Raw genomic sequence first — 21,881 nt, forward strand, 5'->3', positions numbered from 1 at the left:
ATTTTTTACCGATGCTTTTCGTTATTTACAGTGATGTTCAATGTCAGCTTGTCTGATTTTTGCGTTTTGCCTGTTACGTCTGGTATCGGCGTCAGGCACCCAGCGTCGTTCGAACCGTTACCGTTAAGAACCGTTCGAACCGTTACCCTAAGATTAGCAGATAAATACGTTACCCGGTAAACTATCACCTTGGCCTCTCAGAAGCCTAGTACTTTTTGGGCTTAAGGATAAGTGACTTCGTGTGTACAAGCACGAATTCAGAACTTACATAGAGCCTTGGAGTTTTTCTTTTTCAACGCTAACTTAACACTGCAACAAATATCATTTTTCAATCATATCGTTAATATACAAACGTGCACAGTCAGGTAGGCGGTTGAATACTGGAGCATATGAAATATCTATGTAAATGGACGCGCCTTTGATAGGACAGATGGCAATTAATTCACCATAATTGATTTCCTTGGGAACTTATTTACAACCAGATTTCACAAGATTCGTTGCTCATAAACTTCAACTAATATGTCTAACTAAGTCTGCTGGTGATCGGCGCGAAATCGGTTGAGCTATTTATTAAACGATAGCAGAATTTGCCCAACGATTTGAATACATTTTATTTGTAGACAATTCGGCAATCGCACTGAAGACTTAAGACAAAACTTAAAAGCATATTGCTCTGAGTATGAAAAATGAGAGCTTCTTCCGACGAAATCAACATAGGTATGAGCCAATTAATGTGAAGATGAGCCTTTAAGAACTTGCGTTGAGCGGTATGAAATCCGGTTTAGAATGACCAATACTATCGGTGCAAAAAGTTCAATTTCTAGTCAGAATAGAAAACGTCAGCGAAAGTTACCACTATCGTGGCGGTGACAACGGAGCAAAGCGGGCTAATCGCATTGCCATGCGTGGGTGTGATAACGTTCGAGCTGATGGACCTTTCTACAAAGATGGTTTTGCGGCAATGTTTGTAGCTGTTGGCTGAAAAAGCAGCACCAGATGACAGCAAGAATGTCGATACCTTCTAAGGGTTTATGAGACAGACATTGAGAAAAGCTGACCTGGATCGACGAGTAGAAGGAAACGGGGAATGAGTAGCAGCAGCAAGATAAGGAAGCCCAACGGACGAGACGAAGAAATTTTCAGAGGCGAAGGGAGAACGAGTGAACGGTTCCGGTAAACGCGAACAGTTTAGATGCAAATTATGTTTCCGACCTTCAGTAATCAGGAGTCGCCCGCGATTCCGGCTCTAAGTTACATCGATTTCCGCGCTCTGGCACAATAGGAGCTAAGCTACACTGTCTGGGTAGTACTGCAGGGCTGAGGAAAATCTCCTAACCGACTGCGCCAAAAGGAGCGACAAGTTAACGGCTTTTCTTTTCGTCGTTGCGGCAGCGTAGAGCTACAACGTTCCTATTCGCTTAGTGTGCCTACCTACCTAGATAAGTGTTGTGCATGGTACTTTTTTTTTGTTAATCATCGCTTCATTGCTTGCACGTTGGTCCGCTCTTCCGTCACGGGTAACGCTAATTTGGGGGCAATGAATTAATACTACAATTCAGATAGGGAAAATTTGCAGTAATCGGCGATGAGCTCAAGACTCCGACAAGAAATCAGTAATTGCGGGTATCTCCTCGTCAGTCAGCCGGTGATCAATGATAGCCTAAAGCCAAACGACATCTTTTGTATCAGAAGTTTGTAGGTGTCTCTCGTGGCTTTTAGCTTCGTGGCGAAAAAAGTTTGCTTTGCAATAGATAGCATTTGCGTCATCTTTACGTGAAGTGAGAACCAACTATGCAGACAAAAAACATTAGCAATCTAACTTGCACTAAAAAGCACAGGATGATTTTGCCCACGACTACATATTTATTATAATCTGATTTCACAGCGGATTAGAATATTTGTCTACTGTTGGCAGATAACGCCGTTAGTCGTAGCGAGTAATAGCGTCCAATGAATAGATTTAATATTAATAACATCTACGAAATTTAAGATGACTATACATAGATGCGACGTACGAGCTGCTTCAGAATATTTTTAGGTCAAATAATTGTATCATTGTCCTAGTTGTCCTTTTTTATGATGAGGTACAATTCGGAACTGACCTGCAACCCCAATAGCTTCCAAAAATCCCTTACAACTTTTGTTTTTTTAGCCTTGCATGCACTTATACTGCTTGGATAGCTTGACATTAGCATACGAAACTGAGCACGAGAAACGCGACTCGAATTATATAGAACATACAAAAAAAATTGTCATAAGAACACACATTCTGGGAGCATTTCTCTATAAACACCCTTCGCATTGAACAGAGAATTAGCATAAATCTCTGTTGTGTGGTCGCGGGTGTAGGAGTACCGACGCTAAAAGGGTTTAAAATTGCGTAATTTCGATAATAGCATGAGTGAATTTGAAGCAAACGACTATTTGACTGGGCGCCTGTCACGACCAGCATTTAGTCTGCGGTCCAACCAGACGGCCTAGTTCCGTCGCTTTCTGTCCTGCTGATCGTCAGTCCTGCAATTGCATTGTTTGGTCTCTTTCGAAACACGTTGCAATGACGTTATTCTCGGTGAACTACCCTTAGATAAGCTCGCATTGAGCCGACGAGGCCACTGTGAGCTGTGTTATGGTCGTAGGCGTGGTTGCGACGAACTTGTAAGAGAATACCCAGAACAAACTGTTGGCAAGTAATAAAGGATCCTCATCTTCGTATGTAGTTGATGGCGCAGATTAAACTGGGAAACCAACATTCGTCAGGTTTATGGAATATTGTATGCGAGAAAACAGAAAATAAGAGAAAAACTAAGCCAAACCGTGAGATATGTATGTACGATAACAGTATTAATCAATAGCAGTGATTTGTAATGTAATATTTTACAGAAAGAGGAATGATGGGTAAATATATCATAAAGTTAGGTATACATTTCGGCTGAATATTAGATATTGCCTCACTCTCAGAAAGTAAGTAGAAAAGAAAGCAATGTCGGGTATTCAATTATTTAGTCTTGATTGAAGAGGAAACTGAAAGTTGTTTTCAATTTACCTCAGATTGTTTGTAGAGTTTTCTATACGATAACTTGCGTAACAGAAAGGCTGTATTTGCTTACCTACTGCCGTCTTAACTACTTCTGCCCCGGGGAAAATCTGTGGTGAACTCAACGAAGATTAGGACGAACAGAGATCGATGACCAATGCGCAGCAGCATTTGGTATCGTCAGTTGAAACGGGTGTTAGCGTTTTAGAATCTCCATGGAAAGCACGAATGGGCTTCGCGCAATAGCCGAAGAAAAATGACGATCAATTGCTTCTTTTTTCAGTGCATGAAAATTCGGTCTAATCACCTTAACACCTCTCCGGGCTCACATATAGCTGTCAGTACATCACTATCACGGGTCGCCGTCATGCAGAAACAGGAATGTTAAGAACAAGGCAAAGGATTCCATTTCTGCCTTCTGAAAACACCATTTGCCAACGCTTGACCATATTCATGCCATTGCTCGTATGGTAGAATTAGAAGTGATGTTTCACAAGATCGATACTCAAAACGAGCGAAGGATGCTTTGCAACAACCTTCAAGGACATAAGAAAGAATAGATACATACTACGTAAGTGTCAACACAATACCTCATAGGATTTCATGAGATCTAGAAAGGCCCTGAGCTGGTGAAGCTTGAAAAACACGGCGAAATAATAAATGCAGAGTTTGACCGCGCCAAACTGAGTAAAAAAATCAATGATATAAATCCCATAGAAACACAATGGAGTGCGCTAAATGAGCTTCTTATACCACCTCGTGTGGCTCGATACGTTTTGGCAACCAAGGAACTACCTTCTAACTAGCCTCGATGGATCCGGGTTCCTCGCCCAGGTCTTACTCAACAGAGCTTAGAAGAAAGCGTTGTTTAAAATAAAAGGAAAAAGATGAGAAATTGATTTATTCATGAACAGTCTCCACGGGTATTCTTCTGCTCAATCGATAGACGCGTTTGACGCCCGAACGGTCTATAATGTTACGGAACGCAAAAAAATGTGTTGCGGAGGCCAAGTTAGTCTACGATGTATACATTCATAGCATTATTATATTTCATAGAATGGTACAAGTCTCTGTCATACGTGTATCGGATAGGTGAAACAAACAGACATAGGACAATATTCGAATGCGGATTACATACGCAGACGATACATATAGGATATGTAGAATTTTGCTATGACGTGGGGTAAACATAAAAATAGATAATTATTTAATCCAAATTACTCTTGTCGCACGCGAGCAGAACTAGTATCACCAATATACTTATTAAAATATACAATTTTGTCTGTTTCAAAGTTAAACTAAGCTGAAATACAGTAAGCTTTATGAAAATCATTACATGAAATTATACTAAATGGCCGACTTGGCGGCCGATTTTGAGCCTAATTGATGCTAATCTAGTAGAGAAATTAAGGCCACTTGAAGGAAGGTTGAGAGCACATCATAGATTATATATGTATATATCAAGACATCGTAGTTCCTACTCGCTATAGTAGAAGTTGTGTTTATGAACAGCATATGGTTTCCTTTGAAAGTAGCTATAACGGATCGTTCAGATAAAACGATATTGTCTAGGTATGTACTGCATTGCGGATACTTATCACTACAGCTCAACATTAACTATCTACGCCAGAATTACGCATAGGCACGATGTTTTTTTTTTTTTTTTTTTCCTTTGGAAAACATTGGCACTGCTGCTTGAACAAACCGCAACTTCTTAACGAATAGTTCACTAATTGGACCATTCAAGAACTGAATCCCTCCTACTGTTTCATCTAAATTTATGATAGACAAACTATATTCACCTATCTTGGCACTATGAAAAGACGTCGGCTTTTCAACTCATAATCACACCTCCTTTCTAAGAAGAACGGTTTCCTTTAGCGTAGTTAAATGAATCATTTTTTTGCTCGGAATCACTAGAGGCCCATGTAACGCTGCCTAACGGCTAGATGGGCCACTCACATAGATGGGTTCAATCGATAGCTTGTTGGAGACAAATATATTCTAGTCACTGCATAATAGAAGGATACCCATATAATTTCTGACATTGCTTGTCTTTGTCAAAAACATAGCCATATATCTCGCAGGGGCTCAGTGGTAATACTTACAGTGATACAGAGAACAATGATCGAAGCTGATTGACAGATTTAACTGATAATTAATACTTATAATGAGTATGAGAATACTTAGTATGAGTAACCCGCTGGTGAGTGAAGAAGGATCATAAAGATGATGACAGCCAAACGATTCCGTTTTCCAAATCTCTTAGTTTCATCCCAACAGGACACGTGGGCTACCCGCTAGATCACACATAAACCCAATAAGCAAATGCGTATTGCGCACTTAGACAGCGATCACGATAGCCGCGAATACGTACGATTATGTGGTCGGTAGGCGCCATTAAGACCGGTTGCTAAACCTGAAGCCGTTTAGGACTTTTTGACTATTGAGGTCTTCATCATCCGGCGGGATATGTATATATCTATGAAGAGAACACTTAAGTCAAGTAACAAATCTACGTATATTGCAGCAGCGGAGATTATCTGAAGGTTATTAAAGGTCATTAATCACGGGGTCGCAAAAAAGACGAGTTCTACTTAATTTATAAGAGAAAGTTCTCAAGTCGTCTGCTCAGACTCGATATAATCAAGTAAAGCTTCACCCAGTAAATACCATCTTAGGAAAGAAGGTGGCCTTACACAAGGGTCAGTTAGATAATGTTAAAGCGCTATGCTCGTTCCACCCTTTCGGAATTAAAGTGCACCAGGGAGAGAGAAGAAAAATCTAGAGATGAACTTCATGGTAGATTTGTCGGTTGGAGCCTTTGCTACGATAGATTATTGCATCTTATTGCTATTTTTTCTACTATTACACATCGCTATTGCTGGCACAGAGGGGTGATTCTGGACGCAAACTTCGGCGGGGCTTTAAGGAAAGAGAATATGTTGTAAATATTATGTGCATATATATCTGTAGGGCCAAATACAAATCTAAGAAAGCAGATCGTAGCCAGCATTCACAAATAGAATATTTCCCAGATTTGACCATCAGTCGAATACGGAAGCTGCACTAACCTGATTCTCGGTTCGAAGAAGCTTCAACTGGTCATTGATGAGGGCATATTTGGCTGCTTCTTCCTTGCGTAACGCTCGCTCCTTCTTCAACTCGGGACTCCAGAAGGTCTTTATGCTATGCATCGATGATCCCAATTTTTGGGTGGTCGCATCGAGCTCCCTTTTAACCGTGCCATACTGAGCTTGCAATTCATTCAGTCGACTTTGTAACTCCATGACGAAGCTGTCGCCTCCGCGCGCGCCGGCTGGTCCGGCAGGGCCGTAGCCGCTTCGGTCATAAGCGTGACCTACGCCAACGCCGCCCATACCGACGCCCCCTACAGCAGCACCCATGCGAGATGCATGTTGCGCACCGTAGGGGTCTCCCTCAAGGTCGCGGTAGGCGTGATGCGAATCGTGTTGATACGGATCAGCTCCGTAGCCACGATCGCTTCGCCTGCCGGCCGCGTGGCGAGCCGATACAGAGTCTAGACCGCGGTCCAATGATCTTTCACGGGGCTCCCGGATAGGCATGAACTCTCGGTCCTGGTCGCGTTCCATTGAGTGGTAGCTTCTCAGCGGGACTCCGGTTGCAGACCGGCTTCGATGGGTCCCCCTGCCGCCGGAGTCCATAGCTCCCATCATGGGATCGTCATAATATGCTCCCGCACTACCCATCGCGCCGCGCGTCGTCGTGCTGTGTTCACAAAAACCTGTATTGTCCCGCGCCGATTCGAAATGATGATCCACTGCTTCGTCTGCGAATCGCGGGTGAACTGATCCTCCCACCTGCTGGGAGTGAGAAGCTGTTGACTCGTACGACTGTTGTTGGCTGTGGTGATAGTACTGTTGTGGTTGTTGACTATGTGGACTCTGTCGGCTGCCGGAGTGACCGTGATGATGTTGTTGTTGCTGATAAGCAGGGTTATGATGTGAATGTTCAGCGGATCGTTGACGTTTCGACAGGTGCTGTTGCGCCGGCTGTTGTTGGTACTGCGATTGATAATACCTCTGAGAAGGGCTGCCGACACGCTCGAAATTATGAGGCTCCCTTCTTGAATCGCAAGGCTCTTGAACGCCGACGCTGAAATCACGATCCGTGTGCGCGTGAGGCGACTGCCGGTGATGCGGCTGCGCGTTTCCTAGGGTTGCCGACTGGCTCGGCTGAGTTTGCTGTGACGATACTGTCGTAGGAGGATGCACGGCGCTGTGTTGCTGACGATGGTGATGTTGTTGCTGCTGGCTTCTCCTTCTAGACTGGTGCTGAACTTGATCGTGTGCGTGGGTCTCTCCTCTGCCGAGGGCCTCCTCGGTCGGTGAGTCGGTGACGATCTGAACAGAACTCGGACCTTGCCTTGCAACAGGGCTCTCACGTGTTGAAGGCGATTGAGATATTGAGACGTTTGGGTAGCCCGCGGTAGCGGAACTTGAACTAGCGTTAGTATGATAAGTAGAAGTAGCAGTAGTTATATTTGTATAAGAATTAGTTGCTGTATTATTTGTATCTTGGTAATGCGCTCTACCGGAGGGCGTCCTGCGTACTTGGGGATCTCTGTTGTAATGCTCCAAAGAATGACTGGTCATCTCCCTCCAGTTTCAGGCCGAAGTCGGGCTTTTGGCCCGCAATGATAGCGTTAGAAACTCGCGCTGAACAAGAGCTCAGATTATTCGTATTTGTTTTGCTGTCACAATAACGATGATTAACAGGAATCTTTGTCATAAGCCGGCTATGGTACGACTTCTTACCACTGGAAGCCGAAAAAGCATTCGACTTTAGGCCTTCCAGCGCGGCAGATACAGTAGGGACAATGGTAAAAGCTGATTTTATTTTCTCGGTTGCTACCGAGCTTTTGGCATTATTTGATGATGTTGGTGCCTTTCTCTTCTCACAACGCCAGGCCTTTGCCCCCTTCGCACCTGGCCATGACCCGAACTCTACGTGAAGCGGAGCCCTCATTCACAGTGTCTGTATCATGCAGATCACACGTCACAAAAATTAGTTGACTGTATTCGTGCACTCACGCTATCTACAACTAGGACTTTTTCCACCTTCAAATATCATGCCTTGCTTTTTGGATAGATGTTATCATTCGGCGAGCTTCACACTTTTCAGTTAATAGGCTAACAGCCACCTCTTGTATAGGCTACTGTATGTTAATGCTTGGAGTTATTTAGCCATGCATATTAGAGAGCATTCGTGTCGAGCCTTGTTGTTAGTGTCAATGTGAGCCGAGCCAAGTTTGGCTGGAACTTGTTCGCTTTCTCACGGAGTAAACAGCATCCACTCCTTGTCCTTTTAATAGGAGCTTGAGCTCTCAAGTAAAGGACAGGTTTGGGGTTTGCCCGCGTGTCTTCCAATAAAGAGGCTGTGGACGGTACGTCAATTACTCCGCACGATGCCACAGCCCCCTCATAAGGGCGTACATAAAATGACGCCGCTGCTTACCTCTTTACTTAATGCTTTTTTCTTTACGTCGTGGTTTTTGCTTGCCGCGATGATTTGTTAACGCTCCACGCCGAAACGAGTTGTCACTTTCATTAAGAAGCCATTTTTCGATCTTCTAGGCGTTCTTTTCAGCTCCGTCGCGTCTCTTACCTGTTTTCGCTTTCCATGCTCTACATCGCTTTACTGGCTATATTGCTATGCTTTGTTTGTTCGTCGTTGCTCGTATAGATGGCTGGATTTATAGATTGACAAATCGATTGTTGGAACGGTAGACCTTTGCTGAATTGTTCTTCCGTTTCGGCTTCTCTCTAACCCTGTCTGTGTGTTCGATGATGTTGGCTACTGTAGAAGCTGACGCTATTCCTTTCTCTTTTTTTCTGTTTAGGTTATAATCTCTCTTATTTAGACGGCTGAAGTTGTGGGCTGAAGTAGGCGAATGCGCCCGCGGCGGTCTCACATCTTGCCGGCCGAAGGGCTTGTTGGCGGCTATAAAGGCCTCATCAGCCTGGGCCACCCATGCTGCCTTTGGTGCTGCCAGTACTACTCCTATCACATGGGCCTGTCACCCCACGGTACCCGCTTGCTGCTTTTGCTGGATATGACTTGCTTTCGTTGCAGCTCTTACTTAACTCTACGTTTTTTGTTTTTTTTTTTTTAAATTCTAGTACGTATTCTCGTTCCTTATTAGCTTGTGCTGCTAGGTCGATTGTCTCGTTAGAGTGTGTACACTCGTGACTCTTGGGCGTCTTGGACTTGGCGCCTTCGGGCACTGAACTCTGTTGAGTGCTTGACTGAATCCACCCTCGCTTTGGTCGTTTTACTGAAACTATAACTTCTGATGCTGATGCGATTTTACTGGTTGTATTTCTAGCTTTTGTGGAGTCTAGTCTACAAGCGCTGCCCTCGGCGGGCTGAGGGTTAAGCTGAGGTCGATATGGTGCTGCCGCTTGATACTGGTTTCTGTAGCTCACGGTTAAACTAATAGTTCACGACTAGACGTTGATATATGATGATTCCTGGCCGGTTAAAACGATTTCCTTACTCCAATATACCACGCTCACTGCTGGGCCTCAGTGAGATTCATTTCATTTTAATCACGACCACGGGAGCACTATCATCATTTACAGGAGCTGCATCGATGAAGTAATGGATACAATAGAGTAATGCCATTAGCTTCTCTATAGCCACTGTTGGTTATGGTGGTGATGCTACTGCAACTGCACCTACTATTGCTGCCGCTGCTCGAACCCCAACACCTGCATTCCCGCCGAACAGGCCGCTAACGCCACTGGGGTAGTTTTTTGCTCCTGACCTTGACAGACAGACCAATTTTCGTATCGTAGCACAACGATTTGATAAAATAAACGTGACGAAACTGCTACTGCTGCTAAACGTGGCCAAGTAATGCCAACGCGAATGCGAATAGTAGAAGATTGCTGGTTACTTAGGTCCACTGCTAGCAGCAGGTCGTCTGGCCCCTGGTCTCCCTCTAGCCATCATCGGCCAGCCTTGCCATCAGGAAGCAGCGTTCACTCGGCCGCTAAAGCTGCTCCGAACCCTAGCTAGACAGGCAGACAAGGAAGAAAGAAGACCGCCGCCGCCGTCATAGTACACCGACGTACGTCCGTAGGTCCGTCCGGCCATTCTAAGTGCGGTCGTGCTGCCCCCGAGCGTTGTCTATGCGCATGCGCGGGCCCCACTTTCGCCCCCGGGGCTCAGAAGCAACGCTGCAGCGATACTAGGCACAGCAATAGAAGCAGCATCGCACAGCACCTTTCGATTCGGCATACCATATCGTACAGGGTGGAACATACCACACGCTTACATGCGCTACCGCTGAAAGACAAGTATAGTGGCACTGGCATAACCAAAGGCCACCAGGTAGGCCGTCCTGGAGGTGGCGGCAGTGATGGTGGCGCCCTCACGCAGATAGCTATAAGCCACAGATGAGATACAGTGCAAGTGGAGTGAAGGACTAGAGGGAGAGAGAGAGCAAAGAGAGAGAGAGAATGAATAAAACGTAGCGAAGAAATACGAAAGGCCACCTCAGCGGGCCACGCTCCGCTGTCCGCTAGAGTCCAAAGGCGCCCTGTAGCTTCTTGTACTTAGTCGCACTACCCTTCCCTTCTTACCCTCGACGAATGGAGCACCCCATTTGATAGTCACAATTCCATGACCCTCATTTCCAGCCCTCACAAAGCTAGCTCCGTCGAGTAGACTCGCTGATTTAGCTATGGTCATCACGAGCCTTCTAGATATGACTAGTCAGAAGCCCGCCATTGAAACGCGAGTCTTCTACACGCGCCTCCAACAAACAGTCTAGTGTGTACTTGTCATCCACAGTAGTCTCTTCTAGCAGTACATAGGCACCTAACAACGGCATATAGCCTCTTGTATTATATAATACTGTAGATATGAATCAACAGTATTGTATAATAGAAATAAAACGATCGTTCAAAGGAGTCGGATGACATTCGAAGTGTTGTACGGAGTTAAAAAGCACGTATAAATTGAAGCAAAGCTTGTCTGTAAACGTAGAAGTCGAGCGGTTGTTCTATAGAATAAAAAAAATAATGGATTTACGACTGTTTTGGCCAAGCTATAATTATTTATTACGAATAGGAAAAATGCTTCAACGGTGTGCACGGACGGAAAGCATCGCATGGCGAGATTCTTTTTGTCAAGGACGGTATTTTCGCTCTTCATACAAATACATGCCAACTTATCAAGTTGTTAATTTTTCAGGCCGCACTTGCCTTAATTTCAGTAACTCGTGGATATACTGATGGGTAAGTTTAGGTTTCTCATGGAGTAGGAGTTGCAAGTTCTACCAATCTCGTCATAGATTTTTCCTTGAAATGAGCGCTATTACAAGGTTTGCTGTTCAAACAGTTGCGATAATAATCACAGGCTGAATTTTAAAGCGTGCGAGCTACTTTAGAAATAAAATCGTTTATAGATAGTACGGTAGAGGGGAATAAGCACTGGAGGACTCTACCAGACCGTACGCACTAGCAATGGTGCCTGTGGACTAGGCCGTGCTCAAAAAAAAAAAGGATATATTAACTTTTTTAAGTTTGTGACGTCATTTACCAGTTTAACGTTCTTTTCCATTGTTCACGTTGGTAGGATAAATATCCCCGTCGAATCGAACACGTCAATATTGCTTTGTTTATAGGTACGGCATGCGTTTATCGAGAATTGGGTCAACTACTTTTTAAGGCCTTGCTGGCTTCTTTTCCGACATGGGTATAGAACAGCAGGGGGCCATAAGAGATTGAAACGAGATACAAATGCCCCTAACACTTCCTGGCGCGCCTATATACCATATAACACCTCCGCTATCGCTGTACGTATACTCCGTCAACCTATGAACGTAGCAGTCAACTAACCTAAGCTTTCCTAACGACGTTTGTACAGAAGCGGCAATGAAGTGTACTGCATTCGGACGTCGTAACCTAGCCTTTACTTCATTTGTGCTATGTTTTTGATGTTGCTATGCCCCTCGAGATATTGTAAAGCTAAATTAATTTTCTACACGATTGACGGCAGCAAGTTCTAATATCCATCTAAATACATTTGGGCATAATTGGACTTGTTTAGCCCAGGTTATCCTTTCAGTTAGCATCCTCTTCGCACTTTGGTCATAATCCCCGTTGTCTATTGTCTGCCGCCAAGGCACGTAGTAATGCAACAGCAACAGCGGTTCCAGACCGAAGAACCTTATAACGTTGTCATGTTTATTATCACTTCGAATTTACGTACCTACTTGAGAACGTGGTCACATTGCTTATGGCTGTTTGTAGCGGGAGGGCATGGAGTTCGAGTGACGCTGATGCTGTAGTGTACGTTTCTCAGGGCGTCAAAGAGAATAAAAAGCTGCGAACGTGCGCAACAAAAAGTAGCAGTAGCGGCGACGGCAGAATGATTCCTGTAAACCTCAAATCGTCCACTGCTTTCGGCGCCCTAGCCCGCTCTTTGCCGCCTATAATTTGGTCACTAAATAGCGAATGGATATTTATTTACCTCATCCTGATATTCCACGCGTAATTTCCTCTACTGCTACAGAAGCTGGCCGTTAACTGCGTCCTTCGCGAGATAAAACAAAAATCGAACTGCTCAGTTAGGATGTCAGCACAAAGAGTCAAATCGAAAACAGAAAGTACAACTAATAGAGCTTGATTGAGGTCGTAGTCTTCAAAGAAAAACCTATTACTATTTTTGACGGAATTTAATAAAGCAGCCCAGACTATTCGTTATATTGACGTAAAAGCATGCCTCAAACGTCGTTCTGCACTGCTCTTATGTTCCTGTGTGTTCTTTACGTATCTTAAAATAATTATATTTTACGTCATAATTATTGTATAAGATCAAATATGCTTACGTATATGTTAATTATCCAATTTACATCATAATTAAATGCCTCAAGATTTCTCCTAAATATTTTTATACTGAATTGAGTGACCGAGTTTCACAGGGGAAAGAGATACATAAGTGTGGTAGGTAAGTGGAAAGCGAGAACATGTCTACTAATAACAAAGTCAACTTTGAATATGGTGGTGTGACAGTCAAAGCGGTGAGTAGGAGAGAATTACGACGCTTTTGATGTTTTAAAGGTAAATAGAGCGAGGTGCAAGGAACAATTTGTTCGAGAGAGGTCATTTGCAGAGACTCTGCGGCCAGGCTCAAAGACTGATCTCGATGCATCGTTCTAGATGATTTGAGCTCTACGAGTTATTTTCGAATAGGCGCTTCCCTATGCGGAAGTGCATGTCACAACACTGTCTGCAGCACCGGTCTTTATTTGGAATACCAATCTCCCTTAATCCTGATATATTAACATAGCATTTAGGCTGCTGAGCTGCCGAGTGAGGCTGGCCATTAATTCTAACCTGAATACGTATCCTCGAGCATTCAGTAGCCTGGGACTTTGTCTTCAGGCAAACAGAGTGACTTACTTTATGAAAAACTTCCGCAACATCTAGAAGTTGACTACGGCAAGCCTATTTATTTTCAATCGCAATGATAACTTCTTACCAGAAGCATAGCAATGTTCATTCTGTCAATCGAAGCTTTCAAAAACCAGTTTTTCGGTAGGTGAGAAAAATCCAGCAGTTTCAGGACATCTGTAAAAACTGCTAATAATTAGTTTTTGAAAAACCTCTGATGGATGGTCCACCAAATTATATTGTACGTTAGTTAGCAGCTCAAGCACGTTCTCATTTGTTCCTCATTAGAAGAATAATCTTTGTCTAATTTGCTAGCATTAAACATACGATATTTAATCGGTATTGATCGTTCTTTAAGAATAAAGATCGGGTAGTTGAGACCAGTAAGTAAAAGGATTTATCATCATTAAAAAGCTACGTTTCGCATTTTACGTCCGATACCGCCGTTAGATAACGCCTCACTTTGTGTGGAAGAAAGTGCCGAATTCAACTATATCATGCTGAGGAAGGATCGACAGAGAATTCAGACTATTCAAATTTCGACAGAAATGCAGATGAAGGCATCAACAAATGGTCTGAACTATTCGAGGAGTTTCTAAATCGACTTCTCTAAATCGACCGATTTCCCGATACGTGAAAAGGGGTCGAGCTGACTCTCATACTTAATCTGGACAAGAAGGCAGGTCCGTCAGCTTATACTGAATATGCTTTCTGAGCATCAGTCAGGCGAAGACTACGGGAAAGATAATCATTTCCAGACTCAAGACAGAACTGGAAGACAGACAGGTTATGTTCGAAATCATATACGGTTTTTTCAGAAAAGAAGTTTGTTCTCACAGCTATCAAGAAATTTCTCGATAAAGCGCACCAAGAGGAACAGAAAGACACGAAAAACGAGCGAGGTCGTGCCCGTGATTTCGCTAGATGTGAAGATTGCGTTTAACACAGTAAACTGGGATGCCATTATGAGGGAAGAGAGATTTTTTCCTTATCTAGAGGTACGCATCTCCTTATACCCTACGAACAGAGTATTAAACACCATTCACGAAAGAAGGGGCATCCCAGCCGTATCAAGTCCTACTCTGTGGAACCTTACGTACGATGGCACCCTTAACATTCCGGACTCACTGGAAGGAATCGAGAGTATCAGGGTAAAAGATAGCGTATCGACAGCTGCGATCTTGCCTTCATGAATTTTACGGCCTCCGCCTTATTCAAGTTGACCGTTAGTCCCAACTCCGTTACAGTCATACAAAGCGTACTCAGCCCTGCTGCATTGTAATCTGGTTAGGTTGCCCAGACATTTTTATAGAGGATAACCTCGGTCCTTTGGCCCTTTCGGCCCTTTGTTCTGTCAAGCAAACACTCTGTATCAGTACGTATGTTGATCTCCTAGATTTCAGCTAGCAGGGTAAAGCATAGTCCATAATACACCCACGTGCGTCAAGGTACCCAAAGCCGGATCTCTGGTTGCCAAATCGTATGCGACCTTAAAATCAACAAGTACCGCAAATAGAGGGCGCGCTAGATTATTGAGTGCTTTTTTTTTACTGTGGGCCTCCAGGACATTACATGCTGTCTACGTCAAGCGCTCTCTCCGAAATCCATATTGTCCCTTAGGTACGACTTTCCTGCTCTCTAAGAGGGCGTAGAGTCTTTTGGTCAATAAACCGGCGAGCAGTTTGAAGCGTTTTTTTTTTAGCGATTCCGCGCCATGAAGGTGGCAGAGTTAATTCATTCTTAACTCATCAACAGCAAAGCATCCCCATTGAATCGGCAGGTTGCTGGCACTTGGACACCCGTTAACGCATTTCGCCCAGCACGAAGCCAGAACAAGAATGCCTTGTAGGTGCTAATTGCGGACCTCGTCCAGGTCCGCTGCCATATTGTTCGGCAGAGTCTAGAGAGCCTGTAGGACCTTTAGCACGTTGAACTCTCGCTCGAGCAGGTTGCGGCCTGTCATGAATTCCTGATCGCTGTACACAGAGAACAACGCCACCGTTCGAGAGATTGTATCATTCGTCGAGAACATACAACCGAAGCGATCTATCAGTGCAGTAGAGTTTGCTAAAGATACGGTCAATTCACGGCGTACTAGCCATCTGCATGGCTGTCGCTTTGCATTTGTCATTTGCCAACTCTCCAACGGCCGTATGCCTAAATAATTTTGACGAAACGTCATAAAGCGTTGATGTTTTATTTGCTCAATTATAAAGCGTGAACCAGTCGTACACCGTCCTGTTTGTTATGAAAATGTATAGTCCTAATTTTTATTTCTGTCTTACTTGAAACTTTCATTACCCATTTTTTATATTAAATCTAAATACCAAAAAAAAATACTGTGTTAACCTAACAGCGAAATCAGCTATAAGTACGATGACTTTTATTGTTTAAAGTTACTGGGAAAATTAGAGGCCCGTTTACGTCTAACCATTACGAGCATTACATTTTATTTCTACCTCGTTTATGCATATCTTTCTCCCGACAACCCGTTGTAGTCTCATGCTTCACGATACATGAAATAAAACCGTTCGTGCGGACATTTGCATTGCGCATATCAAAACATAGCAGCTTATCGGCCATACAAAAGTAGACCAAGACTAACAGCATAAAACCACCCGTAGTCTGCTGCCTTTACTCACACTCTAAGACGTGTTTCACATCGAAAACATCTCACCTTTTTCCGTTTTAAAAATTTGGATTTGTACTTGGTAGTATTTCCTAACACACGTACTGAATAAGACACTAACGCACGTCTCAGATAAGATATCCTTATTTACCTTTCATGCAACCCTCTGGTCAGTTATATAACGCTACCGCAAACGTTCTTTCTGTGTGTATTAAATTTCTTTACAGTCAACTACTTTGCGATTAAAACGAAGCCGAATTTAGCTGGCTGCTAAACTAGAAACTATTAGAGTAGACTTGTGTGTGGTTTTAGGGCAGACATGTCTTCACTACCTCGTGTCTTCATGGATATTGAAGCTGACGGTGTAAAGCTTGGACGTATTGTGATGGAGCTTCGGTCAGACGTCGTTCCGAAGACTGCGGAAAACTTTAGGGCACTCTGTACCGGTGAGACCGGACAAGGATTCAAAGGATGCACGTTCCACCGTATCATTCCGAAGTTCATGTGCCAAGGTGGAGATTTCACAAAAAACAACGGAACAGGAGGACGATCTATTTATGGCGAAACTTTTGAAGATGAAAATTTTATTTTAAAACATACAGGGCCTGGTATACTTTCGATGGCTAATGCTGGTCCAAATACCAACGGATCCCAGTTCTTCCTTTGCACTGTGAAGACCTCGTGGTTGGATAATAAGCATGTCGTATTTGGTTCAGTTGTTGAGGGCATGGACGTCGTGAAGAGGATGGAGGCACTTGGCTCACAAAATGGCGCAACGAAGCAGAAAGTTGTCATTGCTAACTGTGGACAGCTTTAATTAAATTTTTGTCCCGTGCAGTTTGATTTTATGGAAATCAAGCTGGTAGATAGAAGAGCTACTGGACGGTGACATCGACTATTGATGCCTTGCTACAATCATGTATGTCCCATGAATCTTTTTTTATCTCTGCAGACTATAAATAAAATAAATGGTTATTATTTTGATTATTCTTTCGGAAAGGAATATATAGCAATTCTTTCGGAAAGGAATATATAGCAACTAGCACTTGTGAAAGGTAATTATCACATGCCGAAAGAGCTCTTTGGATCACTACGGGCTATACTGTGGTGCTCATTGGGTTTATAATATTGTGCTTACGAAGCGATATGACTACGCTTCACACCTGTGACTTTCAGCTGTTTTAGTTGAGATTTTAAAAGCGAAACGACACTGCGTACGGTCAAATATTCGGATGATACATTACAACGTACCACCACAAAGTATTCCTACCCCCTAAAAGGAGGTGAAATGCCGTCATAAAACTTTTGTGTTATGACGGCGTCTGATTAATCCCGTACGGCGGGAATTACAACAGAGGGCAATAGTACGTATCATAAAATAAAATTGTCTGCTGAGGCGAAGAGTCACGAGGAACCCATAAGCGCGCAGACGAACCTAGATATATAAATCTACCATTTTTAAGAGACTGTATCCAATTTCAGTAAATAAAGTAACTGCATTCATTCTTCAGCGTAGATTAAAGTTACATATATGTTAAGTTAAGATAAGCCTAACTCTTAAGCTAATTATGTTTTACATTATTACAGACAAATTGTGCTCCATAGAGTTGTGGTGGTTGTGGCGCTGTGCTTTGCAATCACCGAAGGCTCTAGTGAGCCGCCATAGTATTGAGTGCTTATTGTGCTTAATGAAAGACGTTTAGGTTATAAGGTTTTTTCGCGTACTTCTGATTTCGATAATAGAACTTTCTCAAGATACGACAATGAATTAATTAGTGGTGATCTGGATGAACTGCGTTTCCAATAAAAGGAAATGAGGACAGTTATATAAACGACGAGATCGTTGGGCCCGTATATTTTGTTCTACGTCTTCTATTTATAAAGCATACCTCATCGTTACTTTAAAACATTCTTTATTTGCCTTTCCGTTCTTCTCCTTTATTTTTAATCTAGCCATTGAGCTTAATATGAAAATATAGGCGAATGCTGGATAAATAATAAAGCAATAGTCGCCGTCAGTATAATTGGATGCCGCCATAATGTGTATCGCAGCATGAGATATGTACCTTATCACAATCGTAATACTCAGTGGCAGTACCGGACACAAAGATGAAAACATTTGTTTGTATTTCTACACCGAGGCGTAGCATACGTAATCGCTTGTTTATATACAACAAAAAAATCTATTATAGTGTGTTTTTATAATCTCTGAAGCAATTATTACACAGTCATCAAAATGTCCTGCTTTGCAAAACGTGTCTGAGCGGTTTCCAATACGAGCATTGTCTTATGGCCATGGACAATACGTTTTCCGCGTTTTATCTAAGTTCAGTGCACTTTTAAGTCTATAGCCGACAGTGTAGAGCAAAATTTGCGTCTCTTGAAGAACGTAATGTTTCAAAATACTAGGACCAAACATAGATATATGCTCTTTCTATTGTAACAGAAGTACGCACGTGTCAACGTAAATGTACCTTTATGCGCTTTGTGTGACTTAGACGCTTGTATGAATACGGTATTATACACTGTTAATATTGTATCAAGGCGCAGTTCTTAAGATTCGTAGACTTGAATCACTTTTCAGCGAAGGCTAGGTTGTCGTCCTTTGTAGAGCCGACTTGAAACTGCCGATGCCCTTATTCCTTTGAAAAAGAAAAGGAAAAAAATTTGCCCTATAATTTTTTCTTTGTAGAAATTTCCGCCGATAGAATTGTGTGTATGTGTCACGATGGTACTTATGATATGCTTATTATAAAAAATCGATTAATTGCACAATGGGTAGTGAGTAGAGTTATTTATTATCGCTACTGACAGTTTCCGCTGCTGAAATCAACGTCATTGAAATATTATTGTTATTGCGATGCCATGGTGACTTGTGTTTACATAGCCTTTAGACGGCCATAGTATATAATTGTAACCAATTAAAATAGTCTGTATGTACTAGGCTGATCTAGGAGCCTAGCATATTGTTTTCAAACCACGTTTCGTTTTACCGTTACCTACCTCAGTATGCCACCCGCGTACCAAGTACATTCTGAGTACGTCGCGTGGTAAGCTTCACAAATAAATGTTTTGAGACAAACAAATGATATCGCATAACGCTCCGATCAACCATCCCGAATTTACTCAAGAAAAACCTGAACCCCCGTAATCCGATTGAAAATCATAATCCCTAACATCTCGCTTGGCCAAAAACAGGTCGCTACATAAAATTATTAGAAATGGCAGTGTAAAACAGAAGGGAGACTAGGTACTTCTGAAAACAATGCCGAAGCACAGAATTAGATCAAATCTAAATCCGAAAAAGACCTTGTCTTTTGTTGGACTGGAAGGAACTAGGTTATGTCTCATATTAAAAAGCGTTCATGTATAGCATTCACATAAGTCAACCTATGTAGATCTCACCTGACTCAAGTGCACGACGGAAACCGAACTCTGCGGCAGAAAAGATCCGATAAGTCAAAACAAAGTTTATCCGAAAAGTTGACCGAACGAGCTTTTCGACTGAAAACTTCTACTCGAGACGGAACAAATAAACTGGCCAAGAAACGTGACGAAAAGTACGTGGCACATTTATTTTCTGCAACTGGTAGGCCTGTCTAATAAAATAGACAGGCCTACCAATTGCAGTCATTAACGTAATTCTCCAATCTTCCATTTAAAACGCAACGTATCATTATAACGCAAAGTGATGAGGTCCTGAAATTAGAAATTTACACATTTATTGTTATACAATAGCCCAAATAGAATATCGATAAAAAACCTCTTCATTTTTTGATAAATTGAGTAAAGTGGTAGGAAAAAAATTGGATGCATTCAAATGCTACCTAACGAATTTAATGAGAAGAATGCATCAAATGTGGACTTGTAGTATACTTTAATTAGTTTAGCCTACCTAAATATAGCCACTGATTTTAACAATATGCTTAGTAACCTCTGTCCCCCACAAAAGCCCCACACATATCACATTGCCCGCATATATAACTACAAACGTTGGCGAATGATTTCCACTTTTTTATCGACGATATTCTATTGGAGCCATTTTCCTCAGTATGCCATCGAGATGTAACTTTAATTAATAAGTTACATCTCGATGGCATACTGAGTGTATCGTGAACGGCTTACGGGTTTATGAGATCGGTCCATTGTATTACGATTTATATCTGAGATTAGCTTAAGGATTTGGTCGAATTTAACCAAAGGCCGCAGTTCGTTGACCAGTGTGCCGTACATTGAAATTCAAGCATTTTGAAGGAAAAAGTTCAAAGGACGCCTAGCATTAGCAATTTCCACCGAACTGCGCAGCGTATAAGGGGTAGTTGATCGAACTAGTTCATAGAACAGATGTCGTCGACCCTTCCCTCTTTGCAGAAAAAACATGGCTAAGACATTGATTACTAGGTGCTCAGATAAACATACACAGGCCTCGATGGTCATTTCAGAAAGTACTGATCAGCTTACTTCTCATTCTAACACTGTTCGCTTAAGTGGCACCGTTCCATCCTGCTGTTATAGAATATCGGGAAGTTTTTCGTCCCTTTTTTCAGTCCTTCGATTTTGCTGCCTCTAGTATAGCCGACCTTATAATGCCGATCGATTCAGCAAATCGGCGCCTATTATAAGCAGAATTATAAGAGAAAAAATCACTCGTCGTCGCGTGCCATCGTGTTGTGTTTCAGCTTACGAACAAAATCCCCTGACTCTGGACCAGCTGGATTTTTAATGCTACATCGAGGCCATATCACAAGTGCGGAGGAATACACAGTTTAGCAATCAGTGACGCCGAAAGCAACTTAAGACGACATCGCTTTTTTTACATTTTTACGAATATGTGACACGTTATTATGTGTGTATCCTATGCATCCCTATGACAAAATTGCAAGTGCAACACAGATTGTGTAGCATATCAGTTTAGGTGTAAGATGTTTTTACTTGACTTGAAGTTTAATTAAAGCAGCCTCTATGATGGTCTCAAGGCCAAGATTGGGTCGATCTGTAACTTTTTGCAACTCTATTTATGAAAGACGTACACTGAACTTATATGTGCTTATATGGCTACACAGGTATAGCTTTATGAACAAAGGTAGGGCTACATGGGCCTCTAATAGGGGATCGGTCGTTAAACGCACTTGAACAGAACATCCTTGAGTTTCGAAAAAAACTGGAGTTTTTTTCATAGCTATTTAATACCAGGTTAGCTGGGGTAAAACTTACGAATCGTCTAGCATTAATCCTAATCAGGGTGCGCTGGGCACTGGAAAAGTGAGTGTTACGTACTCCAAATGCTGGAACATAAGTACCGGAAAAGTGAAGGCTCATATAGATGCCGCGGTCACCCGTAATTCTAGTCTGTTATTATAAAATTATCTGTGGTCAATCATGATCCGTAATCGTGCAAAGAGTTCAAGTATTTTGAATTTGACTTCCAGTACTGCCCTTAAACATAGCTTCAAACCACTGGCCGACGACGTGTATTTACACCCGCTTTCGAATTTCAATTGGCTTAGTGCTTGATGAGCTTCCTTAATGAACAAGCTTTTACCGCTGCACTAGTACTGGGGCAAATATGACCAACATATAGACCACAATAGTTACTACTAGAAGATAGAGAATTATAAATAGTTTATCAAACCTAATATATAGACTGCAGTCAATAACGCTAGTACAGCCATGTTATTTAGCGTTTGTTCACCACTATTCGCAGACGCAGCATATTGTGATCATTATGATGGTGGCATCACAGTGGGATCTGTCACGATTTGCCCATCGA

The 21,881-nt window shown here is 42.6% G+C and overlaps 1 protein-coding gene and 1 long non-coding RNA gene across 2 annotated transcripts; one reads left to right on the forward strand and one right to left on the reverse strand.

Annotated features, from left to right (window-relative positions):
• The first annotated feature begins 13,020 nt into the window (after positions 1-13,020).
• On the forward strand, positions 13,021-17,110 carry LOC111272641 (peptidyl-prolyl cis-trans isomerase). The gene is made up of 2 exons (XM_022854215.2): positions 13,021-13,109; positions 16,339-17,110. The coding sequence occupies exon 2, from the start codon at positions 16,431-16,433 to the stop codon at positions 16,926-16,928; it is 498 nt and encodes a 165-aa protein (XP_022709950.1). The 5' UTR covers positions 13,021-13,109; positions 16,339-16,430; the 3' UTR covers positions 16,929-17,110.
• An 897-nt stretch (positions 17,111-18,007) lies between these two features.
• LOC111272642 (uncharacterized) lies at positions 18,008-19,794 on the reverse strand. The gene is made up of 2 exons (XR_002687633.2): positions 19,517-19,794; positions 18,008-18,753 (listed from the first exon to the last, which is right to left on the reverse strand). It is a non-coding gene; the product is annotated as an uncharacterized LOC111272642 (long non-coding RNA).
• Positions 19,795-21,881: the final 2,087 nt, after the last annotated feature.

The sequence above is a fragment of the Varroa jacobsoni genome, unplaced genomic scaffold, assembly GCF_002532875.2.
Source record: "Varroa jacobsoni isolate VJ856 unplaced genomic scaffold, vjacob_1.0 contig02833, whole genome shotgun sequence".
NCBI lineage: Eukaryota > Metazoa > Arthropoda > Arachnida > Mesostigmata > Varroidae > Varroa > Varroa jacobsoni.